Source organism: Paramormyrops kingsleyae, chromosome 10, assembly GCF_048594095.1.
Source record: "Paramormyrops kingsleyae isolate MSU_618 chromosome 10, PKINGS_0.4, whole genome shotgun sequence".
Classification (NCBI taxonomy): Eukaryota; Metazoa; Chordata; class Actinopteri; order Osteoglossiformes; family Mormyridae; genus Paramormyrops; species Paramormyrops kingsleyae.
In genome coordinates, this window is record NC_132806.1 from 14,570,731 (window position 1) to 14,597,085 (window position 26,355).

Below are 26,355 nucleotides of genomic sequence, written 5' to 3' on the forward strand. Positions count from 1 at the left end.
CGTTCAGTCTCTGACATCTGTGTATCTTCTGTGTGTACAGTTCGGAGTTGGGAGATGATGGATGGATGGATGGATGGATGAATAGGTAGATAAACCTTACTAGTCCCAAATGGAATTATAGGTTTACAGTAGAGCAGTAAACACGTTTAGAGAATAAAAAATAAAAGAAATCCTTTTTATCAACCATATGTGACATATATGTATCTGTAGTAATATGAGCCCTGTGTATGACAGAGTGTGTCAGAAATCTTGGGGGGTTTCTCAGTGCTACATTTTCCGCCCGTGACCCTGACAGTATAAGCAGCTGGAAGATGGATGAATGGCTTATGTATTCCCCTGTGACCCCGTCCAGCGTAAGTGGTTCAAAGACAGAGGGTTGGTCTACAAGCCATTAGGGGGCGGGGCTTCACAGGACATGGCAAACCAGCAGAGGGGCCGTGCTGTGCGCTGCGCTGTAGGCAGTGCTGAGCAGACGCACCGAGACCGAGGGGAGGGGGGAGGGAGAGAGGGAGGGGCCGGCTTGGTCAGAAACAGGCGTCCGGTGGAGCTCACGGTTAGCCGGACCGCTAGCTGGACCCCCCCGGCCCATGCGGGAGCTGCTCATCACTACGGGGGCAGACTCGTTCGTGCTGTCTCGCGGAAGTGAGACCCGTGTTTGTGAGCCGTCGCCGGCCCAAGGTGACTCCCCGGCCGCTCTGAGTCGGGCACCAAACTCCAACCCAGCAGACTGACGGGGGGAGGGACATGGGCCCAGAATCCCCCCCCGAATCTGGCAGCACCCGCATCCCACGGAGACATGGACGGCTACTACAGCCTTCTGAAGGCAGGGTCCCAGCTGGAGAACACCCTGCAGCGTGAGTAACTCCCACCCCCCCACTCCGGCTGCCAGCTTTACACACATGCACATGACATTACCCATCATCCTCCTGTCTTCTGCATGCCAGAGAGACCAGCGGCTGAGACTTCCTGTCTGTGTCCTTCCGTGTCCGTGTTTGTATCCATGTTGCCGTTAATCTGGTGTTGTGGAGCTACACAGTAGCTGTTTACGTGTCTGGATACGAACCTCCCATACTCATTCGTGTTCGGAGTCTCCGTTCGTGTGGATGTCAGTCTGGCGTCTCCTTGTAATGCTCCCGCCCTTCACTCGACCTGTGACGCAGGAGTTTGACCCCCCCTCCAGGCACACTCCCTGTTAGTGGTTAATGAATGCCTGAGCGATGGCCCATCTGCTTGGCAAGGAGGTCATGGAGGAAACGGCTGCCACTGGCCAAGTTCTACCCAGCAGGTGTTAGCTGTGTGGGGTATTCCCTCACATCCACGGTCCAGGCTTCCAGGGAACATACTATATCTACACGGTTTTGTTTTCCCAGCACATGCAGTACAACATCATTTCCCATCTGGGATTTGGTCATGCAGACCTAAAAGACTGCAGTATTGGTTGGTAGTGGCTTTGTTTATGCCCCCCCCCCCCCCAAGGCCTTTAGTCTGGTTACATCCTAATAGCATCTCCTTTATCCACTGCTCCACACTGACTGTGCTGGTCTGGCTGCCAGGTTGCATGTGCAACTTCTCCACATGTTAACTTACACCAGTCCTGTCCTGTCTCTACCTGGAATCGTACCCAACCTAACCTGTCCCACCTTTAAGACTCGTTACCCTGCCTTGACTCTGTGGTACTGTCTGGTGCCCTATATCAGAACACACACAGGTGTTTCCTTGACAGTGTGATGGAAACCTGTGTCATCATTGGTCAGCAGCAGTGTGAGGTGGCAAACCCGCATTGGTCGAGGAAAATGTTTGCTTCCTTAGCTAGAACGTGAAATCCATTGTGATAATTTACAGTAACTTTATACATCTTTATATTTCACTGTGAGTGATCCAGGATCCACATGCTTCTCACAACATGTGAGCCATGTTTGTAGTTCCTAAGGTACAGTGCTCTTCTAGAACCCACTTGTGTTAATCTATATCCTAGAGATCATCCACACACTGTAATACAAGCAGTCATCGACGCATTGTTCCCCTGGAGGTCATCCACACACTGTTCCCCTAGAGACCATCCGCACACTGTTCCCCTGGAGGTCATCCGCACACTGTTCCCCTAGAGACCATCCGCACACTGTTCCCCTGGAGGTCATCCGCACACTGTTCCCCTAGAGACCATCCGCACACTGTTCCCCTGGAGGTCATCCGCACACTGTTCCCCTAGAGACCATCCGCACACTGTTCCCCTGGAGGTCATCCGCACACTGTTCCCCAAGAGGTCATTCACACACCATAATGCATTCTCATACACACTACAGCACCATTTCTGTTTCACTCACTGGCAGAAATCCAGACTTCCAAATAGGAATCCTCATTGTCCATCCTGCTGAAGAAGGGTTCTGCTCTTGCAGTAATTAATACTCCCTCTGCAGTCCCAGTCTGCAGATGGCAAGGGAGGGAATGTGGAAAGGATAACATCACAGTGAACTGTAGCAGAACAGGCTCCCTTACTGCACCATGGGCATCTGTAGTTATGCCTATTAACTGACGGACAGTCTGTTTAACTGCGAAAATTTCACCAGTTCAAAAAAGTTTATATTTGTTTGGTAAAGCTTTTTTTCTACACTTTCAATTAACGTTTCTGACACACAGGAGGCAATGGCAGCATGGCGATGTATCCAGGTAAACGACTTCCTGCCATGACGTGAAATTAGGCCTGTGTATGCCTCGAGAATTGCTGTGTCATGTTATGAATATTCTTTTAAATCAACGCATGTATGTGGCACATAACTGAATCATCAGCATACTTTGATCATAAATTCCAAAGCATTTTTGTTGCAATCTACTGTTTCAAATGAATGATTATTTTTCTGGAAGGAGTTAAAAATATAGACATGACGCTTTTTAATGAGTTGGTATGGTATGAACACTAGGTGGCAGTGTTGATTCAAAGCCCAAAACTGTCTCAGTCATCATCGTTTACAATGACAACAAGGTGACCCTGTGGACATGAAGTAGGGCTCCCTCCCATAGCTTAAGCTAAGGATAAATCTTCCTTCATTTCTTCATTTCCATTTTATTCATTTCCCGACAGAGGTGACTGTCCCCATGAGTGTGAACGAAGTGGGTGGATACATCGAGAAGCAGGTGGCCTACCTTTCAGGTGAGATAGGGTTAGTTTGCACAGCCAAAGGGCTCCAACAGGGACTGGACCTCCTGCCTCACCCACAATAGTTAAAAATAAGACTTTGATTTTAATCACTCAGCTTTCCTTTTGCTTCCTTTTAGTTGCACAGGCTGCCGTAATGACAGAAGCAGAAGACAGAAAGAAAATACAGGAAATGAGGAGGGGTGGGGAAATGAGTGGGGAAGTGAAAGGGGGAGGAAGTAAGGGGCACAGTGAGAGTAAATGAGTGAAATGAAGAAGCAATGCATTCACAAGGAGGCAGCAGGGAAACAAGGAGGAAATTAGTAGGAAACAGGGCACCCACAAGGAGGCAGCAGGGAAACAAGGAGGAAATTATGAGAAAAGGGGGCATCCACAGGGAAATGAGGAGGAAACAGGGTATTCACAGGAAGGAAACAATGAGAAAATGAGGAGGAAAAAGGGCACTCACAGGGAGAACACAGGGAAACAATGAGGAAATTAGGAGGAAACGGGGTATTCACAGGGGGAAAAAAAACAACAAAAAATGAGGAGGAAACAGGGTACTCAGGGAGAAAATAGGGAAACAATGAGAAAATGAGGAGGGAAAGGGCATTCACATGGAGAACACAGGGAAACAAGGAGTAAATTAGGAAGAAAAGAGTTATTCACATGGAATCAACAGGGAAACAAGGCGCAAATAAGAAGGAAACACGGCACTCAGAGGGACACAACAGTGAAACAAGGAGGAAGTGAGGAGGAAACAAATCACTTACAGGGAACTTCTGAGGGGCGCCTATTTAGCCAGCTGATTTCACTTGTGTACAACAGGGACAGCACAAGACAAAGTGAAATTGGCTGGCTCATGCCTTCTGCAGTGCAGCACAGAACAACTGTGGGATGTGGGACACCAACTTCTGGAGAGAGTGCCAACTTGCCTGCCAGTTTCACTTTGCCTTGGACAGGGGCACCATGATGTCGCAATGTGGGGGGAGGGGTAGGTTGTTAAGGTTAGGGTTAGCACAGTGTAACAAAAAAACGTAACCAAACGACCAAAAATTCAAAATGAGCAACGATTTTTAATAGACCCTTTAAATGTTTTTGTTTTTGTTAATCATGATTAATCGCATACACACGCACTTGGTGTACCACAAAAAAGCTCATGTACATCGATCAGTAGTGCATTACACTCACAATGCAACGGTCATGGCTTCAGGTCCCTGGAAGAACGCCTAAATTGTAACCCTCTAGTGTAAGATCTGAGACTAATTTTTACTAATTCCATTCTCCCATTGGGGAATCAAAATTAACGCAGTTCAAAGGAATAAAAAAAGTGCTATGACTTCAAAGCAACTATTTCATAAACTTTAGATGTCATTCACGCAGAGCAGCTGACAGTACATTCGCCACCTGCAACCCGTCTTGTTAGGCTGCACCTTTAATACTCTTGCAGCGAGTGACTTGGAGGGGGGCGTGGAAAAGGCTATCAGACGTCTGTTCAGTTAGTATCTTCTGTTATGAACATACGGATTGTGGCTGAATAGGTTTTTTTTTTCTAGGGGGACGTGGGGAAGACTCCAGCGTGATCATCACCCTCCCAGAATGCTCTGCGTTCAGCGACATTCCCGAAGAGGCTCTGGCTAAAGTGCTGACTTATCTCACGCTGATCCCTCGGTGTGTGAGATGCTCGCTCCACGGACACGTCTTTGCCCGTGATCCCCGCGCCCTCCCCCCCTCTCCCTGCATTGCGGTCTATTCTGTATGCTACACACGCAAACCGACTTGACTTTTGACTTAATAATAAGATCGCTTAATAATAATAATAATAATAATAATAATAATAATAATAATAATAATAAACGATCAGTCAGGGACGTTACTATAGCTTAAAAAAAATCAGGGGCTACGTGAAGTTTACCGGGGGGTAAAATACTTTGGGCTAGACTGAAAATACTCGAGGCTATAGTCCCGAATCATCCGCCTCAACGACGCCTATGCTGTCAGTTATGTCCAGAATCAGCAATGCAGTTTACGTAAAGTGTAGCTTAATTCGTTAACACTTCACACTTAATGTCATTTGAATTTTCTTTTAGACACCTTTGGTAACTCTGAGTCTTTCGATTTGCTGTTAACGCGCAGCTTATCATATGTAATTAACGTAATATCATTCATGGCCATGTGCAGAAGGCGGCAGCCCGGGGTGAAGTTCATCATCATCCTGGATCGCAGGCTGGACACCTGGAGCGCCATTAAAACGGCCTTGGCGCGGATCGCGGTGAGCTTCTCTCGGCCGGTGTTCTGACGAGTTGAGCTACCTATCGAGACGTACTATCGAGCCTTTTTGCGCATGTGCAGTTCCACCGTTTTGGGGGTTAGGGTTAGGTTTTAGGGGTTTGGGTTAGGGTAAGGGTTTTGGGGTTTCTTGGGGGTTTAGGGTTTGAGTTAGGGTTAGGTCTATCGATTAGTGCTAATCGATAGACCTATAGTCTATCTCGACAAAGTAGCTCAACTCGACAGAACACCGGCTGTCACAAACATGCGGCTCATTCTCCCGGGGTTTTCAGAAAAGCTGCGCTCCCTTTTCGATTATTTCTGAATGTTTCTGCAAACTATTGCAGGGAATCAATATAATATGAATCCGGGGTTTTACTTGATGTTTTGACGATTCATTCGTGTTGTGGTTTTCACTCGCGAGTGTTTAATTTAACTCTCCTTCATTGTCATGCATTTCTAGTAACATATTAAGCCTTTTTTTCTACGGACCCTGTTCATTTTAAAGGCAGCGCATCGCTGTACATACAGCGCTGTCTATATAGCTCTGCCTTTCTGTCGGCGCTGGGGGTCTGTTATCCGCAGTGACAGTGGGCATCCCGTAAAGGTGACGCTGTATGACGTAGCTTTGCCGGCTCGGGGGGGGGGGGCGGCCGGCCGGGGGCTCACACCCGCATAAGCGCTGCGGCGCCGAAACAGGAGCCGGCCGGGGGCACAAAGCGGGGAGCGAAGCCATGGCGGAGACCCGCAGCCGGAGGCGGAGGACCGCGGTAATGTGCCATTGCATCTCGGTTCGCTTTAAGCGGTTCGGTTTGTGTTGGTATTGAGACGCTGGACCGGGGCAATGCTGGTGCAGCGGGATCTCAATGTCACAGCTGTGCGATGTTTGCGGCTGCAAGCCTCCGCTCTTTTCCATTAACATGGGAGCAAATTTATAGGGCTTTAGATGCGGATTAGAGAATTAGAGAATAAGTAGAAGTACCCGCTTGTTTCACTCGGTAGAATATATGTGCACAAATACTTTTGATACAGAGCTTTACCATGTTAATAATAATAATGTCTCTAAATTGCAAACTTATGAATAGTTTGTATCATTTAATCTTTGTAACTGAGTCTGACTTTGCTGGTATTTTTGTTTTTATATCACAATAATAAATACAGCGATAAACGGACGAAATAAAACTGGAACATTAGCACTAACGAAGTAATTTGAATGTTTGTGTGCTTGATCTATGATACTCTTATTTTATGAATTAAAAATTGGCTGATGGTATTGCAGTGGGCGGATATTTAATAGCAGATGTCGGTGATAACTTAAGATGATTCGCAGATGTGTGTGTTTGCAGACATCGATGTTGTGCAGTAGGCTGTGCCCTGTCCCTCCTGAACAGGAAAGGACAGGACTTGACATGGTACTGTTAGGGGTGGTGGGTGGTCTTGCTACAGATGCAGATACACCCCTTAGAGGGTAATGATCTTCTGTGTAGGGCTCATCTTCAGGTGAGCCACTTCAGACTGGCTTGTGACTGCAGGAACCTGAGCTGATATACCAGGTACAGCAAATATAGAACCGCGTGTCATGTGTGGCGAGAATCTGCACATGTCTGTCTGTCCTCAGACAGGCGTGAACTTTATTACTAATGCAAAGCATGTCAGACCTTCAGGGACCCAGTGGAGACAACATTCAGTGGAGAAACAACATATTTGCCACAAAATCAATTTTTCTTTTATTTTTTTGCCTGAAATAAACAGTGAAAACTGGCCGGTATCTTCATAAATAATGGAAAGACTGAAAATATGAAGCAGGACTTTTCGGTGTTTTGCTGGTGAAATGTTAGAGCAGAAATCGCTGGCTGTCTTTGTTTTCGAGATGCCGATATTTGAAATCTACTCAAGCTGTTGGGTTTGGAAGGACAGCAATGTAGATTTTGAACAATGGGAAGTACTTGCAACCCATTTGCAGCTGCTGTTGATGTTGCTAGTGTAAATGCCCAAGGTTAATTTCTTCTGAACACCATAGGAAATTTTTATAATACACACTTTTCCCTTAAAATGTGTAATTTTGGAGCTGATCTTGTGGCTACAGTGTAAGAGCTACCCATTCACATCAGATTAGCGGAGTTCCTCTCGACAGTCAACAAATGCTTCAAGTCCTATTCATCCCGGGAACATCTCAACTAGCTCACTGGTCCACTGACCTGCTCTGCCTTCATTGGTTATATCTTAGCTATGGTCTCTTGGTAACATGGGATGCTCTCTGGTTTTGCTCTTTGTCTTGTAAGAATCAGGTTCCCTTGGTGTTTTGAATAGCTGTGAGGTTCTTGCAGGTTAGTTGCCTCTCATTAGAAGCTCTGTCTTCATTGGCTCCATGACAACTATATAGTTGTGATTTTTGCCATGCTTGTGTATTGCTTTGGACAAAAATAAAAAAAAAAGTAAAATGTAGAACCTTCTGCTCTTCTCCAGGCCTCCTTCCCAGGGAATCTTCACCTTGTTCTGGTGCTTCGACCAACCAGCTTCTTCCAGCGAACCGTCACGGACATTGGATTTCGCTTCAGTCAGGAGGACTTCATGTTGAAGATGCCGGTAATTTGGAAGGCGTCATGATCAAATTGGCCATTAGTTCGGCCAGAATTTTAGCACCAATATTAACTCTGAATCCTAGGCAAACAGCAGACCAAGAGGCTGATTAATAATCGGCCACTAGTGTGACTTCTTTTGAAAGTTTCACATTTGCTGAGTGTTTTGCAAAGTTCCTTAAGCATGGTCTGCTGTTTGGCTTGGGCAGCCCTAACCTTTCTCTCCTCCTCTCAGGTGGTGATGCTGAGTTCCGTTACAGACCTTCTGCATTACGTCGATGAGACCCAACTGACTCAAGAATTTGGTGGCTCGCTGGAGTATAGCCATGGGGACTGGCTCGTCTTGCGAAAGGTACTCTAGGAGTGCTAATCCTAGATGCCAGTTGACTGGCTATTTAGGAGAGTGCCCCCTACAGGCCAGAGTTTGAAAGTACCTTGTCATTCCACTAAGCTCCACATGACAGATACCAGCTTCTCCAGTAGCCCAATTCCCACTAAAGCTAAGTTAACCTCTAACACCAGTTCTGTCTCTAACAGGGAGTATTGCAGTTCTAGTAACTTTGGAAGCAGCCTTATTAGGCCTCGTTCACATGGACGTCTGTACCAGGCGTTTTTCTGGCGTTCGTGGCGCCAGGTGAGCACTGACTGAACGCCGACCGTTTTTCTGGTCATTGGAGCAAATCAAAGCGTCCACACGGGTGTTCAGCACCGGCGTTCAGCCGGCTACGCGTTCAGGTGGCGTCAAATAAACGCTACATACAACGTTTTCTTGGCGTCAAAATCCCGACGAACGCGAGGAAAACGACGCTATTGCGTTTACATGCCGTTCGGTTGGCGTTCTGGAGGACCGAATATGTCCCATGATTCTGTACGGCAACTATTATCTTAGATACGCGTAATACGTTTGCTTTTATTTCTGATTTAAAACACATGTTTCATGCATCTTTGTCGTGCAAACGGGGCTGCGTCGCGCCATGCCGGTGCTCACGGCATGACAGGCTGGACCGCGGCACCGTACCTGCATAGCCGAGAACCGGGAGCGGGGAGCTGGTAGCAGGGAGTCGACGCTGCCCGGGATGGTCCCAGATGCGGGGCGATGTCACCGGCTGGTTAACTTTAACCGGGTTGTAATAAAGAATAGGGATCCACGTTTTCAATGCAGAACTATAAACCAAGAAGACCCACGTGTAAACACTCTGGACAGAGTAATTACTGCCCCCACAGGTAAATACACGAAACTACAGATTGGGCGTCAGGCTGGTGTTAACCAGCGTCAAGCGAACACCAGTGAAACGCCAATCGAACGCAGCTACAAAACGCAGGAAAAACACGTATGGCGTTCATTTCGAACATCCGTGTGGACGAGGCCTTACAGATCCTGCTTTGCAGATGTTTATTAATTGAGTTACATGTTAGATTCCTATTTTTTAGCTACCCAATATAAAATCACTGTTCAGGCACTTCAGATGTTCTCGCAAATGTTCAGGTAATCATGATGGAAGCTGTTTCTGAGGTTTGTGGATGAGCTTCCACCACTCTCACCTTGGTGACGCTGTGTCTGCCCGCTTTTGCTTGGCTGCCCCCCACAGGCCATAGAAAATTTTGCGGTCACTGTGAAGGAGATAGCTCAGATGCTGCAGGCGTTTGGCACGGAGCTGGCTGAGACGGAGCTGCCAGATGAGGGCAAGTCCATTGAGCTCCTGCTCATGTGCCACACGGACAAGTACAGGAAGCTGAAGGTACAGTCGCTATGTTAGTTAGAGAGGGTGAATATTTGGTTCATCTGCACTGACTACAGTCAGAAAATACTTGTAGCCTCATCCTCCTTCTACCCACAAATTTCCTGTTATAAATGATTATACGACAGCGCTACTCAATTCTCAAATTTGATTGGTCAGCAGGGTGTTGATCGATTTTCTATAGCTGCACACAAAGTGCCAGCCAGGCAAATCTCAGTAGTAAATCAATACATTATTGTAATTTTTAATTCTGACTAACATTACTTAAAATTACAGTAGTTGAATGTAATTTAAAATTAAAGGAAGCTAAACGGAAATGTTAAATCATTGGTGCTATGCTATTACATGACATCACTGCCCATGTGACTGAACCTGGACCATCACATTGGTGAGCATTATGTTTGCCTGTGAGGCCTTCCTGACTGTGACTGCAGGGTGAGATACGTTCAGTGATAAGGGAGGCGCATCATCTGCTGTCCAACCTGGAGGCCTCAGGGTTGCAGGAGGATCTCCGTAATCGGTGGGGCTTGAGCCAGGACTGGGACACTGTGCAGAGGTATTAAAGATATAGACGCGCAGAAACACAGACAGGTTCAGCACATAAACATACAGAAACACAGAAAGATTCAGACACATAAACATACAGAAACACAGGCAGGTACAGACATAGGGACATACAGAAACACAGAGAGGTACAGACACATGGACATACAGAAACACAGAGAGGTACAGACACATGGACATACAGAAACACAGAGAGGTACAGACACATGGACATACAGAAACACAGGCAGGTACAGACACATGGACATACAGAAACACAGGCAGGTACAGACATAGGGACATACAGAAACACAGAGAGGTACAGACACATGGACATACAGAAACACAGACAGATACAGACATAGGGACATACAGAAACACAGGCAGGTACAGACACATGGACATACTGAAACACAGGCAGGTACAGACACATGGACATACTGAAACACAGGCAGGTACAGACACATAGACATACAGAAACACAGGCAGGTACAGACATGGGGACATACAGAAACACAGAGAGGTACAGACACATGGACATACAGAAACACAGACAGATACAGACATAGGGACATACAGAAACACAGACAGGTACAGACATAGGGACATACAGAAACACAGAGAGGTACAGACACATGGACATACAGAAACACAGACAGATACAGACATAGGGACATACAGAAACACAGACAGATACAGACATAGGGACATACAGAAACACAGACAGATACAGACACAGGGACATACAGAAACACAGACAGGGTCAGACATCGGGACATACAGAAACACAGAGAGGTACAGACACATGGACATACAGAAACACAGACAGATACAGACATAGGGACATACAGAAACACAGACAGGTACAGACATGGGGACATACAGAAACACAGACAGATACAGACACATGGACATACAGAAACACATAGACAGGTTCAGACATAGGGACATACAGAAACACAGACAGGTACAGACACATGGACATACAGAAACACAGGCAGGTACAGACATAGGGACATACAGAAACACAGACAGATACAGACATAGGGACATACAGAAACACAGACAGGTACAGACACATGGACATACAGAAACACAGGCAGGTACAGACATAGGGACATACAGAAACACAGAGAGGTACAGACACATGGACATACAGAAACACAGACAGATACAGACATAGGGACATACAGAAACACAGACAGGTACAGACATAGGGACATACAGAAACACAGACAGGTACAGACATAGGGACATACAGAAACACAGACAGATACAGACATGGGGACATACAGAAACACAGACAGATACAGACACATGGACATACAGAAACACAGACAGGTACAGACATAGGGACGTACAGAAACACAGACAGATACAGCCATAGGGACATACAGAAACACAGACAGGTACAGACATAGGGACATACAGAAACACAGACAGATACAGACATAGGGACATACAGAAGCACAGACAGGTACAGACATGGGGACATACAGAAACACAAACAGGTACAGACATAGGGACATACAGAAACACAGACAGGTACAGACATAGGGACATACAGAAACACAGACAGGTACAGACATGGGGACACGTTCACACATTCTGACATTCCATATTCCTTGTTGGGCAGGGCATCTTTAACCCCTGCTGCTGTTACTGTTTGCGTGTGTGTGTGTGCATGCGTGTGTGTTTCCAGGCTCCTGGCCCAGCTGCGTGACATGGAGATGGTGTTCGATGGCTTCTTTGACAAACACCACCTGAAGCTACACCAGTACCTGCAGCTGCTGAGATACGAACAGAGCTTCCAGGAGGTGCAGTGTGTCTGCAGTTACAGTAGCGTCAGCTCCATAGTAGGAGGAGCCTCAGTGACTACATCTGCAGCTAGGATGGGGGCAGAGGTGTAGAGTTCAGGTCCAGAGAGTACAAATCCAGGCCAAGATTTTGTTTCAACCAACCAGTTGAGTATAAAGAGTCACAGTCACAGAGTACTCAACTTGTTGGTTGAAACAAAATCTTGGTTTGGATTTGACCTGAAATCTCCACCTCTGGATGGGGGGTAGTGTTAGCGTTAGCTTGCTAATTATTAGCACGGGACATAGAGCTTGCTTATAATCTTACTGCCAGTGAACACATCCAGTTACTAAACCTGATTACACTAACTTCACACCTGTAGCTGAAGGTGATTCCCTGCCCACCTGCACACTGCTGCTGACTGCGCAGATTTATGTTTGATGTATGTGCAGAATAGGTATTCCCTGGACAAGCTGTCTGCGCAGGAGCAGGCTCTGTCCGGCACGGCGGATACACTGCCCAAGACGGAGGAGCTCATCAGAGCCCTGGACACTTTGGAGTCTCAAGCACAGGTCAGTTTCCACCCTGGCCGGGCGAACTGGCTGCTGTATTGTTGTAATACATCACGTAAGGGCCAGGGGGCAGTGTTTGGGCCTGATCCCAGCCATTCTTCCAGGATGAGATGAGTCGGATCCAGGTCACTATCCTTCATGGGCACCAGCTGGTTGCCAGTCATCATTATGCTCTGGAGCTCATTGTCCAGCACTGCAAAGAGCTACGGCACCGCTGTGACAGGCTGAGCGCCGCCCTGCTGACCAAACGGGCAAAGCTCAGCCACACCCGGGACTTACTGCTGGAGCTGGAAGAGGTGCGGAGTCACACACAAATAGGCATTAAATTCACATGCTAATTAACCACCTGTACACTAATGTGCGTTTTTTTGCGTATATTTTCATGTAATTTCTTTAGGTTCAGAGGTTTTTATTGTCAGGTGTCCTGACTGATACCTGCAGGCAAAGCTATGAAATTTTTCCCTTGAAAAATGTTGCTGACATCACAGATGGAATTAAAAGACAGCAAAAACAAACAAACAACAACAACAACAATAATAATAATTATTATAATAATAATAGATGGTGGCTAAATAGCAGTGATGAACAAAATGAAAAAAGTGTGAATGACAGATTTCCAGCAGTTCCATATGGTTTTAGTGCAAATGGGAGTGAGCTGCATGCAAATCAGTGTCAGTGCTAGAAGGAGTCCATCTGGAGCTCAGGGTGACAGCACAAGGCACTATCCAGCCTCATGGTGCCACATCACCTGACAGGCTGGAGGAGGGTAAAAGCTGCCACATCACCTGACAGGCTGGAGGAGGGTAAAAAGCTGCCACATCACGTGGCTGACTGGAGGAGGGTAAAGGCTGCCACATCACCTGACAGGCCGGAGGAGAGTAAAAAGCTGCCACATCACCTGGCAGGCTGGAGGAGGGTAAAAAGCTGCCACATCACCTGGCAGGCTGGAGGAGGGTAAAAAGCTGCCACATCACCTGGCAGGCTGGAGGAGGGTAAAAAGCTGCCACATCACCTGGCAGGCTGGAGGAGGGTAAAAAGCTGCCACATCACCTGGCAGGCTGGAGGAGGGTAAAAAGCTGCCACATCACCTGGCAGGCTGGAGGAGGGTAAAAAGCTGCCACATCACCTGGCAGGCTGGAGGAGGGTAAAAAGTCCATGTCAGTGGGCTTTCTGTGGATGCTGGTTGTGCCAGCCACACACCATACACACCCTGTGAACACCCTCACACCTTAGTATGAAACTCTGTCATTCACAGTTTACTACAGCTATTTATCCACTGTTCACTGTTTCCTCGGCATATTACCTTATTTAGGCACGTGACTGGACTGTGTACCACCCTGGCTGAATGTCACAATACCAGACCGTGTGCTCACTTGGCTGAATGTCACATGACCTGACATTGTGTCCACCTGGCTGAATGTTAAGTGACCGGACCATTTGCCCATCTGCCCCAGGTGCTGCACTGGTGTGATGAGGGTGCTTACCTTCTGGCTGGTCAGCTTTTAGAGGACTTCCAGGTCAGAGAAAGCGCCCTAGCTGCCCTGAAGCAGCTCGAGAAGTTTCTGGAGGGTGCTCCAGCTCCTCTCAGCCTCCAGGATCTGCCTGCAGAATGTCAGTCTTTCCTAACACCCCCACTGCAGGTACAGTCCTCATTTACCTACACGAGACGCTGATGTGTGGGGGCATGTGCGTGTATCTGTGTCCATGTGTGTCTGTGTTTGTCGGTAGGTGTGTATATGTATGTGTATCTGTGTCCATGTGTGTCTGTGTTTGTCGGTAGGTGTGTATATGTATGTGTATCTGTGTCCATGTGTGTCTGTGTTTGTCGGTAGGTGTGTATATGTGTGTGTATCTGTGTCCATGTGTGTCTGTGTTTGTCGGTAGGTGTGCATATGTGTGTGTATCTGTGTCCATGTGTGTCTGTGTTTGTCGGTAGGTGTGTATATGTGTGTGTATCTGTGTCCATGTGTGTCTGTGTTTGTCGGTAGGTGTGCATATGTGTGTGTATCTGTGTCCATGTGTGTCTGTGTTTGTAGGTAGGTGTGTGCATATGTGTGTGTATCTGTGTCCATGTGTGTCTGTGTTTGTCGGTAGGTGTGTATATGTGTGCGTATCTGTGTTCATGTGTGTCTGTGTTTGTCGGTAGGTGTGTATATGTGTGGGTATCTGTGTTCATGTGTGTCTGTGTTTGTCGGTAGGTGTGTATATGTGTGCGTATCTGTGTTCATGTGTGTCTGTGTTTGTCGGTAGGTGTGTATATGTGTGTGTATCTGTGTTCATGTGTGTCTGTGTTTGTCGGTAGGTGTGTATATGTGTGCGTATCTGTGTTCATGTGTGTCTGTGTTTGTCGGTAGGTGTGTATAAGTGTGCGTATCTGTGTTCATGTGTGTCTGTGTTTGTCGGTAGGTGTGTATATGTGTGCGTATCTGTGTTCATGTGTGTCTGTGTTTGTCGGTAGGTGTGTATATGTGTGCGTATCTGTGTTCATGTGTGTCTGTGTTTGTAGGTAGGTGTGTGCATATGTGTGTGTATCTGTGTCCATGTGTGTCTGTGTTTGTCGGTAGGTGTGTATATGTGTGCGTATCTGTGTTCATGTGTGTCTGTGTTTGTCGGTAGGTGTGTATATGTGTGCGTATCTGTGTTCATGTGTGTCTGTGTTTGTCGGTAGGTGTGTATAAGTGTGCGTATCTGTGTTCATGTGTGTCTGTGTTTGTCGGTAGGTGTGTATATGTGTGCGTATCTGTGTTCATGTGTGTCTGTGTTTGTCGGTAGGTGTGTATATGTGTGTGTATCTGTGTCTATGTGTTTTTTGTCCATATCTGTAAGTATGTGTGCATGTGTCCTCTATGTATATCATTGTCTCGCTTGATGAGTATAGTCAGTGTCACTATCTGGAGCAGGATCTTGACTCTGAACCCAACTCTGAGCTCCACTCTAATCCTGACTCTGAGCCTCACTCTGAACCCAACTCAGAACCCCATTCTGATCCCAACTCGGAACCCCACTCTGAACCTGACATTGAGCCCCACTCTGAACCTGACTCTGAGCCCCAATCTGAAACTGACTCTGAGCCCCATTCCGATCCTGACTCAAAACCCCACTCTGAACTTGACTCAGAACCCCACTCTGAACTTGACATTGAGCCCCACTCTGATCCAGACTCAGAACCCCACTCTGAACCTGACTCGGAACCCCACTCTGAACCTCACTCTGAGCCCCACTCTGAACCTGACATCGAGCCCCACCCTTAACCCGACTTGGAACCCCACTCTGAACCTGACATCGAGCCCCACCCTTAACCCGACTTGGAACCCCACTCTGAACCTGACTCTGAGCCCCAATCTGAACCTGACTCTAAGCCCCACTCTGAACCTGACTTTGAGGGCTGCTGACTCCCTTCCCCAGGCCCAGATTGAGAAGGCCCACAAGAAACTGACATCAGTCCAAGGGCTGATTGGGACCCGACAGGCCAGCCTGAAGAAGCTGGCCAACAGGCAGACCCGGCCCGTCCAATTGGTGACACCTCGGCCTGAAAACCCGGGCCGGCCCAAAAGCGCTCTTTTCTCTCCAAAGCATGGTAAGAGCTGGGAGCCCCCCCTCGCACCTGAGCATGCCTTGATGATGATAATGGTAATAATAATAGTAGCAATAACATAATAACACATTATAATAATATATTTTTGTAGATCTGTGTTTCTGTGTGTGTGTGTCTGTGTGGACTAGGTTTATATTACATTGTGGGGACCAAATGTCTGCCACAATGTGATAAAAACCTGTTATTTTGAAGTTGTGGGGGGCCATTGTTCAGGTTCCCAATTACATCTGTCAATGCAATCAAAAAAGTAAAAATGTCAAAAGTTTGTTGGTTACTCATGGTTAAAAGTTAGGGCTGGGTAGGAGGGTGTCGTGATTGGGATTGGGGTTTTCCCTTAGAAATGAATATAAGGTCCCCACTTACACAGGTCTGTCTCATGTATAGATTACATTGTGGGGACCAAATGTGATAAAAACATATTATTTTCATGCTTTGTGGACTATTTTTCCGGTCCCCACTATAGGAAACTTTATTTTATAATATGCAATCAAAAAACAAAAAATGTCGAAAGTCTTGTACTTATGGTTAAGGTTAGAACTACGTAGGGCTTAAGGTCGTCATTGTTGAGATTAGGGTATTTCCCACAGAAATGAACATGTGTGTGTGCGTGTGGTGTGGGTGTGTGTGTCTGTGTGTGTGTGTGGTGTGTGTGTGTGTGTCTGTGTGTGGTGTGTGTGTGTGAGCGGGTTTACCTATCCTTATGGGGACACAATGTCCCCATAACGTGATAAATATCCGTTTTTTTTCCCTTATGGGGACCGGTTTCCTGGTCCCCATAAGGGAAAACTCTATTTTATAAAAAACGGTGACTGCTATGAAAAAACTAAAAATGCAAAAACTCTTGTATTTTGTTTGGTTACTTATGGTTATGGTGAGGGCATCGTAGGGCAGGGTGGGGGTTAAGGTTGTCATAGTTGGCGTTAGCATTTTTCCCATTGAAATGAATGAGCGGTCCCCATAAGGATATGTTTACCCTACATGTGCGAGCGGGTTTGTGTGTGTGTGTGTCTCTCTGTCTGTGCGTGTGTATGTGTGTGTGTGCGTGTGTGTCTGGCTTAATATGGACTCATTCCCAAACTGGAATGTCTCTCTACTCTATGCCCTATATCCTTTCCTTGGGCTTCAGGCTTCCACTGAGCCTCTGTTGGCATTCGGAAGGTAATAATGTGTTTTTTGACATGCTGTTCCTCTAGTCCGTAGACCAGGGGTGGCCAATCATATCCACAAAGGGCCGCTGTGTTTCCGGGTTTTTGCTGCGACTCCCTATTTATATTACTAATTAGAGCATTGATTGGCTGAAGACTCCTCACACCTGGGTTTGAACAGCTGACCTACAGGTTGTCCCAAAAACCTGCACACACACCGGCCCTTTGCGGGTAAGATTGGCCACCCCTGCTTTAGACCCTTCAAAGCGTTAATCTGAGTAGATTAGCAGTCAGCCTCCTGTCGGCTTCACCCTGACCCTGCCACACCTCTGCAGCTCCCCAATCCTGTTGCCTGCCCATAACTAGGCTCCGTTTCTATTAGGAGTCGACATAAAGTTCACCTTCGATCTGTCTCTGCCGGGCAAGCGGACAACGAGAAAAAGCCCCACCTCCAGGAAGGTAGGACCCAGCACTGACCATTTGGGGGTGTGGCTTCTTTGTAAAGCCCCTCCCAGCTCCCAGAATTCCCTGTTCTTTATTCTCTAGCACAGCAAATACAAATGACAAATCTTGGCCTAGAGTAGCCCATTCTAGGGAAGGCTCTCCTTATCCTGAATATGTGACTAGATATGATTCCAAATCACAAATGTCCATCACGTCTGCTGCATGTTATAGATGGTTGGGGCACTCTGGGATACAATGTTCTCTCCAGAAAGAGCACTATAGAGCCTCCAAGGTGATGGTCATCATTCTGCATCGCTCCCTGTCCGTCCAGATAGAGGTGATCCATGACTACCAGGAGAATCCCAGCTCCGGATGCAGCAGTCCGGAGGGAGAGGACGCATCCGACCTCCTCAGACGGTGCATCGCTGTTCCCGCCTCCCATATGGATATGGCTGTGCTTGCCAGGCTCTGCCAGTCGTGACGTCCCTCCCCCTCTCTGCCTTTGTCCCCTTTCCTCCTCAGTCAGGTGATGAAGGAGCTGGTGGAGACAGAGAGGATCTACGTGGATGAGCTGCTGTCCGTACTGCTGGTAACGGCTGTAGTGTTTAACCTCACTGTGCTGATTCGCTCGCGTGTCCATCACAGTAACGTCTGGTTTTCCTTCATCGTTTTGGACTCTTACGTTTTGCTGCTGAAATCCATATGCTGGATTATTGGGTGATTTTCCCATTGCTGGCTCTGAACGATGCAGATTGCTGGAATGGGAATCTCTGTGGTGTGTGTGTGTGTGTGTGTGTGTGTGTGTGTGCGTGTGTGTGTGCATGCGCTCATGGTCACTCTGCAGGGCTACAGAGCGGAGATGGATAACCCTGCTCTAGCTGACCTCCTGCCCCCTACCCTGCGCAGTAAGAGGGACGTGCTTTTCGGCAACATGCCTGAGATCTACAGTTTTCACAGCAGGTTTGGCTTTGCACTCTCTCTCTCCTGTCATTATGTGTCGGACGCTGTAGGGGTCAAATGAAACCCAGACACAGCTAGACTCCACCCCTTGGGTGTGGTAAGACCAGGATAGGCTCGACAGAAGTGACACCGTCTCTGATTGGCTGCCGCCATCTAACTCTGCCCCCTTCTGGCGTTTTTCAGGCTCTTTCTCCATGACCTCGAGAGGTGTTTGGACTCCCCAGAGGGTGTGGGGGCATGCTTCCTGGAAAGGGTGAGGCAGTGGGGGGGGTGAGGACAGGCTTCACCAGAGAGTGGAACATGCTACATGTGCGTGTCTGCATGTGGTTGTGTATTTGGGTGTGTTTGGGTCAGACTGTGTGTCTCTGTGCTTCCAGAAGCAGCACTTTCAGCTCTATGAGCGCTACTGTCAGAACAAGCCCTGTTCCGAGTCCCTATGGAGGCAGTACTCTGACTGTGCCTTCTTCCAGGTACTCACCGCCTTGCTTTTAATTCAGTCATTTTGTAACAACACTGCCACACAGTGGAAACTTTTGGCACTACACCCATCATTTTTAAAAACATAACGTTGCTTAAATATTTTTTATTTGTGGTTGATGTTTGGGTGGATTGTTCTGTACAGGACTGTCAGAGGAAGCTGGAGCACAAGCTGGCCCTGGATTCGTACCTATTGAAGCCAGTGCAGCGACTCACCAAATACCAGCTGCTACTGAAGGTGAGGCCTGGACATGGGGGGGGGGGAGGGGGATCCGTGCGTCATTGCTGGAGGTGTGATAAAGGGAGTCTGACAATAGCTCTGTCATTGTGGGAATGACGCAGAGGCTGTTGTTGATGCCACTCCCCAACAGGAGCTGCTGAAATGCAGTATGGGCTGTGAGTGTGCCCCTGAACTGCAGGGGGCGCTAGCGGCCATGCTGGAGCTCCTCAAATCAGTGAACGATTCCATGCACCAGGCAGCCATCACAGGCTATGAGGTAAGGCTGATTCACCTGCATGTAGAGGGGGGAAAGCCCTGCTCCCACAGCAGCCCAGACGAAGCTGCATCAGTGTCAGAGGCTACATCTGTCAGTCTGTTTCAGCCTGGCTAAGAGCGCCTGCTGAAGCGGGGGAGCGGTGTCCTGCAGGCTCAGAGTGCTATAAGCATGGAGGCAGAGTCACACTGTAGTGAGGGCGCAGTAGAGATGAGCAGGTCCTGGCAACCTTTGTGATGTTGAGGCATTTCCTGTGTGCTCCTCCAGGGGGAGCTGAGCCAGCTGGGCCGGCTGCTGATGCAGGGCCCCTTCAGTGTGTGGCCCGGCCGGCGGCGCGGCCCCACCCCCATGAAAGACCTGACTCGCTTCAAGCCCATGCAGCGCCACCTCTTCCTCTACGAGCAGGCTCTGCTCTTCTGCAAGCGGCGCGAAGAGCACGGCGAGAGTAGCCAAAGGACCCCCTCTTACAGCTTCAAACACTGCCTCAAGGTAAGGGGGGAGTGCACCAGGGGTTTGCCAGGTCTTGAACCAAGACCCCTGACTGCGCTCAGCCCAACTTCATTGAATTCATGCATCATCATTATTACATAAATGTGATATTATGTAATGAGCTGGTACCCTGCTGGAACACCAGGGGTGGCATAGGAGGGTTACACCTTGGGGACATTCCCCCCAGAGAATTTTACGGCCCCCTTTTTCTCTCTAATTTAATAGAGTCATTACAGGTCATCATAGCTAATGACAGGTGGATGGAGGACTTTGAATAAAAATAACAATGTCTGTAAATTCTTATTAACCACCGTGACAGATCTGATTGGTGGGTCAATGTTATTATTACAGGGAATCGCTTGGGGGGAGAGGGGGGGCGTTCGCAGCTCCAGACAGAGGATGTGCTGAATGTTATGTGTATGTTTCCCATGTTTCTCTGCAGATGAGTGCAGTCGGCATCACGGAGAACATCAAGGGAGACGTGAAGAAATTTGAGATCTGGTATAGCGGCCGGGAGGAGGTTTACGTGCTGCAGGTGAGGGCAGGATCTCATATTTTAATGATGTCCCCTGTGTTTACACTGTCTCACTGTGCTGTCCCTTGTGTTTACACTGTCTCACTGTGCTGTCCCCTGTGTTTACACTGTCTCACTGTGCTGTCCCCTGTGTTTACACTGTCTCACTGTGCTGTCCCCTGTGTTTACACTGTCTCACTGTGCTGTCCCCTGTGTTTACACTGTCTCACTGTGCTGTCCCCTGTGTTTACACTGTCTCTTTGTGCTGTCCCCTGTGTTTACACTGTCTCTCTGTTCTGTCCCCTGTATTTACACTGTCTCTCTGTGCTGCCCCCTGTATTTACACTGTCTCTCTGTGCTGTCCCCTGTATTTACACTGTCTCTCTGTGCTGCCCCCTGTATTTACACTGTCTCTCTGTGCTGTCCCCTGTTTTTACACTGTCTCTCTGTGCTGTCCCCTGTTTTTACACTGTCTCTCTGTGCTGCCCCCTGTATTTACACTGTCTCTCTGTGCTGCCCCCTGTTTTTACACTGTCTCACTATGCTGTCCCCTGATTTTACACTGTCTCACTGTACTGTCCCCTATTTTAATGCTTTCTCACTGTGCCCTCCACTGTTTTTAAACTGTCTCACAGTTCAGTCCACTGTTTTTACACTGTATCATGGAGCTGTCTTGTGTTTTTACACTGTCTCACTGTGCTGTCCCCTGGTTTTACATTGTATCATGGTGCTGTCTCATGTTTTTACACTGTCTCACTGTTCTGTACCCTACTTTCACCCTGTTTCACTGTGTTGTCCTCTATACCTGCACTGTTTCTTTCTTCCTAGGCCCCATCAGTGGAGATAAAGATGACCTGGCTCACAGAGATCCGCAGAGTCCTCACCAACCAGCAGAAGCTCCTCACAGGTTCTCCTTGTCTGTTATGATGTCACACATACTGTATATTCTCACTTCCTCCCCCTGTTTTCAACCCTTCCTTCCGCCTCTTCCTTTCAGGCAGTCCCGTTTCAGAGCGGGGCCAGCTCTCCCCTCCCCTGTCCAGCAGGTGAGCATTAACATCAGCTGTGATCCTCAGTGCTCTGCTCTGAGGCTCTTCTGCCTCGTCACCCTTTGCTTTGCCCGATCTTGCTGTCCTGAGGTGCCACCAGATTCAAATGAACATGTTAAGAACAGGCTGCAGCACTGGTGGGAGGTTTATGTCATCAATTAAGCAGCATGTGGTTGTGAATGAGCCACCCAGGTGATGGAAGACTGAGCAAAACATGGTGAACCAGTGAATTATCCCGGGAGGTGGGGGGTGGAAGATATCATGGTGTGCAGCAGGTGTGCAGAGCAGCAGGTCTCTGGAGGAGCAGGTGTTTGGAGGAGCAGGTGTGTGGAGGAGAAGATGCGTGGTGTACTAGATGTTCTTTGCATTGGTTTGTAGGTAGAAGCTCCTTATGTAAGGGCAGTCTATAAGTGCTGTGTGAGACACTCAGTATGACAGCCCTGATGGGCTACAGTGTCTGTCCCTCTAGCCCCAGTGAAGCTCTCTGACACAACCAGCAGACTTCCAGTATGGGACGAGACTCTGGTCTGATGGTGAACCCTTACCATACTTTGCTTTGAGAGCGCCCTACACTGCCTGCTGTCACTGTGACCCCCCTCCCCTTCCATGCCACCATAATTCCACCCACTCTCACCCCTGTCCCAACCGGACCCAATCCAGAAAACTCCAGAAATGCAGTATCCCCTGCCCTGGGCATGATACAGGTCTGCTGTGAACATGGCTGGTAAGATACAGCTCCCCTTTGACCAGTGTGAGCCGATCCTAGACAGTAACCAATTAGCAGTGAGCTGACAGGTCACCTTCTCAATGTGACAGACACGTGAGAAACCCGGCCAGACGAGACCTCAAACTGTGACGCTCCTGGTAAACGTAGCCCTGTGTCATGCTACTTCGGGGCACCGACTCCACGCTCAGCGCATGTTCTTCCCTGCAGCCCCCTGCAGAGGACGTCACCGAGCTCCGAGGAGGCGGAGTCTTGCCAAGCAAGCCCAGTGCCGGTGGAGCTGGCCGGGTCCCCACCTCGGCGGCACCGGCATCGTCGCAGTGAGTCCAGTGCCAGCCACAGTATCCTGTCATTTTACTATCAGCAAGAATGTATCAGCTTAGATAATAATGTGCTAGAAAGGTGTAAAAACTGAATGGAGCAGACAGGTGGCGCTCTCTGTCCCTGTCCTTCAGGCTGGCCTGGTGCTTCGAACAGCGCAGACGTCTGCGAAGACCTGGATGAATGGAGCGCAGCCAGCAACCTCTCGGTGCTGTCAGACACAGAGGAGGAGGACCAGGGCTTGCTGGTGAGGGGCTACTAGGGGTTGCTGGGAAGTGAAGTCCTTTTTTTGAGTGCGGCTGTCGTCATGTGCCTACTGCACTCGAGTTTTGACATGGGGGTAGTTTTGATAGTTTAGAGCCATCAGCCAATAGCATTCGTCGACAGAAACGGCCATGAGCCCGCCCCCAAACTATCAAAACCATCCCCATGTCAACACTCCAGCGCAAATATTTCACTTGAACGTGGATAACAGCCAAAGGTGATCCATTCAGTGGGGGATAGCTATCAAAATCAAGAAGGGAAAAAAAACATTTGGAAAAAAGACAGTTTGAGCATGATATTGAATTGAATTGATTTGAATTCCCTTATTATTGTACACAGTACAATGAAATTCAATGTGCAACTCCTCCATATAAAATTATTAAAAAGTATGATAAAACATACAATATGAAGACATAAATATAATGTACATAGTGCAAATGGTTCATAAAATGGCTCAGGTTTTGCAATGTTATGGTTGTAGTGCAAAGTTTACAGTGAGGTAATTGTCAGTACAAACAGATCTACCAGGGGCACTCACGAGTGGCGTACTTCAGAACGTGAAATGTTTAAACCAGGGGTCTCCAACTCCGGTCCTGGAGAGCTACTATCCAGTAAATTTTCTGTCCTACCTGGCTTCTGATGAGCCACACTAGTTCTCAGGTAAATACCAGCAACAGGTGTGGCTCATCAGAAGCCAGGTAGGATAGAAAAGCAGGTTCATATTTTTCATGTTGTGTTTTATCGCCCTCTAGTGATGACATTGATGTGATGCCACACTTGCCAGGTGGGAGAGTTGTTAGGCTCTGATTCTTTGGCCATGTTTGCAGCACTTTAGCCTGAATGCTAATGTGCTGTTGAACATTTCTCTCCTTCCCCATATTGCAGTTATTTTAAATGATGTTTTTTTCTGGCAAACTTATTTTAAATGACATATCTGCACTGTGATTGGACAAAAAGCTGTTGGAGACTCGCTACCTAGGACTTCAATGTGTCCATGTGGCTCCATGTTGGATTAATGTGCTGAGCCTCCCATGAGCATCTGGCTGGCATCTGGCTGGCATCTGGCTGTCCTGTCATTCCAGTGCCGGTCCAGGGGGTCAGAGTCCCCACAGAGCTCCCCTCCTGGCCCCACTCACGCTGCTGCTGTTGTCCTGCCAGCTCCCAGGCAGGTACAGGGCCCAGATGGACTCTCAGAGGAGTGAAAACCAGAGTCTGCTGGTCAAAAGTGGTGACATCATTCAGCTGCTGCAGGAAGACAGTGAGGGCTGGTGGTGAGTACTATGGCATTATGGGTACACGGGGCAGTCTTCAGGAGGACTCTCCCATGACTTTTTTCTTGTTGATTTTTTCTTTCAGGCTTGTGAAGAATTTAAGTCGCAAACTAGCAGGCCACCTTCCAGTGAGTCACGTTCATGTCATTCTGGGCCTGGCCAGCAGGGGGCAGTGCAGCAGGCTGACTGGTAATACTGTATAGGAATTCTATTTTTTTTTTCCTTTCCTGTGCTTTTTTCTTAATTTATAAATTCCTGTTTTGATTTGTGTCCTTGTGCTTTTGCTTTGCCACACCCTTAGACCGAGGAAATGTCAAGGTCAGAAAGCTGAGCTCCCCCTGAAGGCCCAGCCACGCCCCCCCCGTCACCCATCTGCTCCACCCACGCTGCCCCGACACGTGCTGCCTATGAACCCCTGCCAATACCCTGATACTTGATCATTGGTTGGAAGACCGTGTGGGCGGGACTGTATTGCTAAGATAGCCTGGCTGACAGGTTCAGGAAGAACGTTCTGATGGTCTGAACAGGCGTTTCTGGAAGTAAAAGTGGGATCTGCTTACAGCAGTGGACCTGAACTGAGGACGGAGGATTCCCATCTATCATGACAGCTCCTGCTGACGTCTGTAGATGTGTGGCGCCCATGCCAGGCCACGCCCTTAAGCAGAAGCTCCCTGCCATGAATGTGGGCACCTGCTGCAGTCCCACATGCGACTCTTACTCTCAAACAGCTCCTAACCACCATCTAGCTAAAATTAGGATTTTGAGGGCTTTTCGTATCCCGGATCCTCTGCCTGTCCTATAACAAGCAACGTGAGCAGGTCACTCAGAAGAGACATGAATGCCAATTTAGTAGATTTACAATTAATTAAAAATATTCCATCTATTTTTTTATGTGGAAGAATGTCATCATATATACTGATATGAACAGAGGTTTTATAATGAGAAAGAATATCTGTCTGTCTGTCGCTCGCTCTGCCTCACACATTATATTTGTTTACATCTGTTTACATTTATGTTTATAGCTGTCTGTCACTCTGCTTACATGTGTGTCAGTGTCTGTGATTGTCAGTGTCTGTCTCTGTCTGTCTGTCAAGGTTGGTCTCTGTCTCTGCCAGTGTCTCTCTGTCTGTCAGTGTCTATCTGTCTGTCTGCCCATCCGTCTCACTGTCTCTCTGCATACTGTGTCTGCTCATTTTCTGTCTGTCTCATCTGACTGCTATCTTATAAATATGAGGGTACTGAGGTTCCAGCATACTCTGCAGACCATAATATTCCGGGGGTGATATTTCAGTTCTAATTATTTTCCCATGTGACACTGGCCCTGTGCTGTCATGCTTTAGGGAACCTAGATTCACCACAAGGGCACTATTTACTATACAATGGCCTTTCCTCTCCAAAATGCTCACAAATGCTTTGCACTGATATTAACATGTGAAGCGATGGCTTCTTTGAATGTAAATTTTGTAGGAAACACCTCAGCCATGTGCAGCTTTGGGGCCGTCGGTATTCCGGCGGGTGACACCACATGGGAAGCTTGTAAGGAGCATGCAGATGGTAGCTTCAGTCAGACTTTTATTTTAAACAGTCAGATTTTATTTATTAAAATTAATTTCTACAAGCAAGTTTGTCCAAAAGATCTTTATGGCAATTTATGATTTCCTCACAGAAATCAAAAAATCTGAAGAGGAGAAAAATGGGTCCATAAAATGTACAAAATGACATGTCTTTCACGGACCCTCAGTCCAGTGTGTTCCACGCAATCACTGGGGTCAGCGCACGGCCCTGCAATGTCCCTCTGCTAACAGGCAGATCCAGGCCTGAAACTGGGAGCCTCATGTTTTCACTCCCACATGGTGATGAGCCTTGTGGGATAAACCCAGAGATGCGTGGTCACGCTCCATCAGTCACTGTCTTATTTCAGTCATGTTAAAGCATTACCCCTGTTACAAATCAAATGTAATTTAAAAAAAATAATAA

At 47.8% G+C, this 26,355-nt stretch overlaps 1 protein-coding gene across 4 annotated transcripts; it reads left to right on the top strand.

Annotated features, from left to right (window-relative positions):
- Positions 1 to 502: 502 nt before the first annotated feature.
- Positions 503 to 26,352, top strand: mcf2a (MCF.2 cell line derived transforming sequence a). Of its 4 annotated transcripts, XM_072717340.1 has the most exons (30): positions 503 to 854; positions 3,080 to 3,148; positions 4,690 to 4,804; positions 5,315 to 5,405; positions 7,868 to 7,987; positions 8,216 to 8,332; positions 9,570 to 9,719; positions 10,154 to 10,275; positions 11,965 to 12,079; positions 12,512 to 12,631; positions 12,736 to 12,927; positions 14,086 to 14,271; positions 16,037 to 16,208; positions 17,754 to 17,830; positions 18,147 to 18,232; positions 18,338 to 18,404; positions 18,660 to 18,775; positions 18,959 to 19,028; positions 19,153 to 19,245; positions 19,398 to 19,490; positions 19,624 to 19,749; positions 20,014 to 20,235; positions 20,678 to 20,770; positions 21,578 to 21,656; positions 21,747 to 21,795; positions 22,733 to 22,842; positions 22,978 to 23,090; positions 24,266 to 24,378; positions 24,464 to 24,567; positions 24,680 to 26,352. In XM_072717340.1, exons 1-30 carry the CDS (start codon positions 797 to 799, stop codon positions 24,718 to 24,720), a joined length of 3,279 nt encoding a protein of 1,092 aa, XP_072573441.1. In that variant the 5' UTR covers positions 503 to 796; the 3' UTR covers positions 24,721 to 26,352. The 4 variants fall into 4 exon arrangements, 3 of the variants coding, with proteins under 3 accessions (XP_072573441.1, XP_072573442.1, XP_072573443.1); XR_011993564.1 differs by lacking the exon at positions 24,680 to 26,352 and having other exon boundaries at positions 24,190 to 24,378; XM_072717341.1 differs by lacking the exon at positions 3,080 to 3,148.
- Positions 26,353 to 26,355: the final 3 nt, after the last annotated feature.

Excerpts from the sequence above, each read along its gene's own strand:
- mcf2a (XM_072717340.1), top strand. The coding sequence starts at position 797 with ATGGACGGCTACTACAGCCTTCTGAAGGCAGGGTCCCAGCTGGAGAAC. Across the intron at positions 3,149-4,689 it reads GCAGGTGGCCTACCTTTCAG|GGGGACGTGGGGAAGACTCC; the intron begins GTGAGATAGGGT and ends TTTTTTTTCTAG. Across the intron at positions 18,233-18,337 it reads GCATCCGACCTCCTCAGACG|TCAGGTGATGAAGGAGCTGG; the intron begins GTGCATCGCTGT and ends TTTCCTCCTCAG.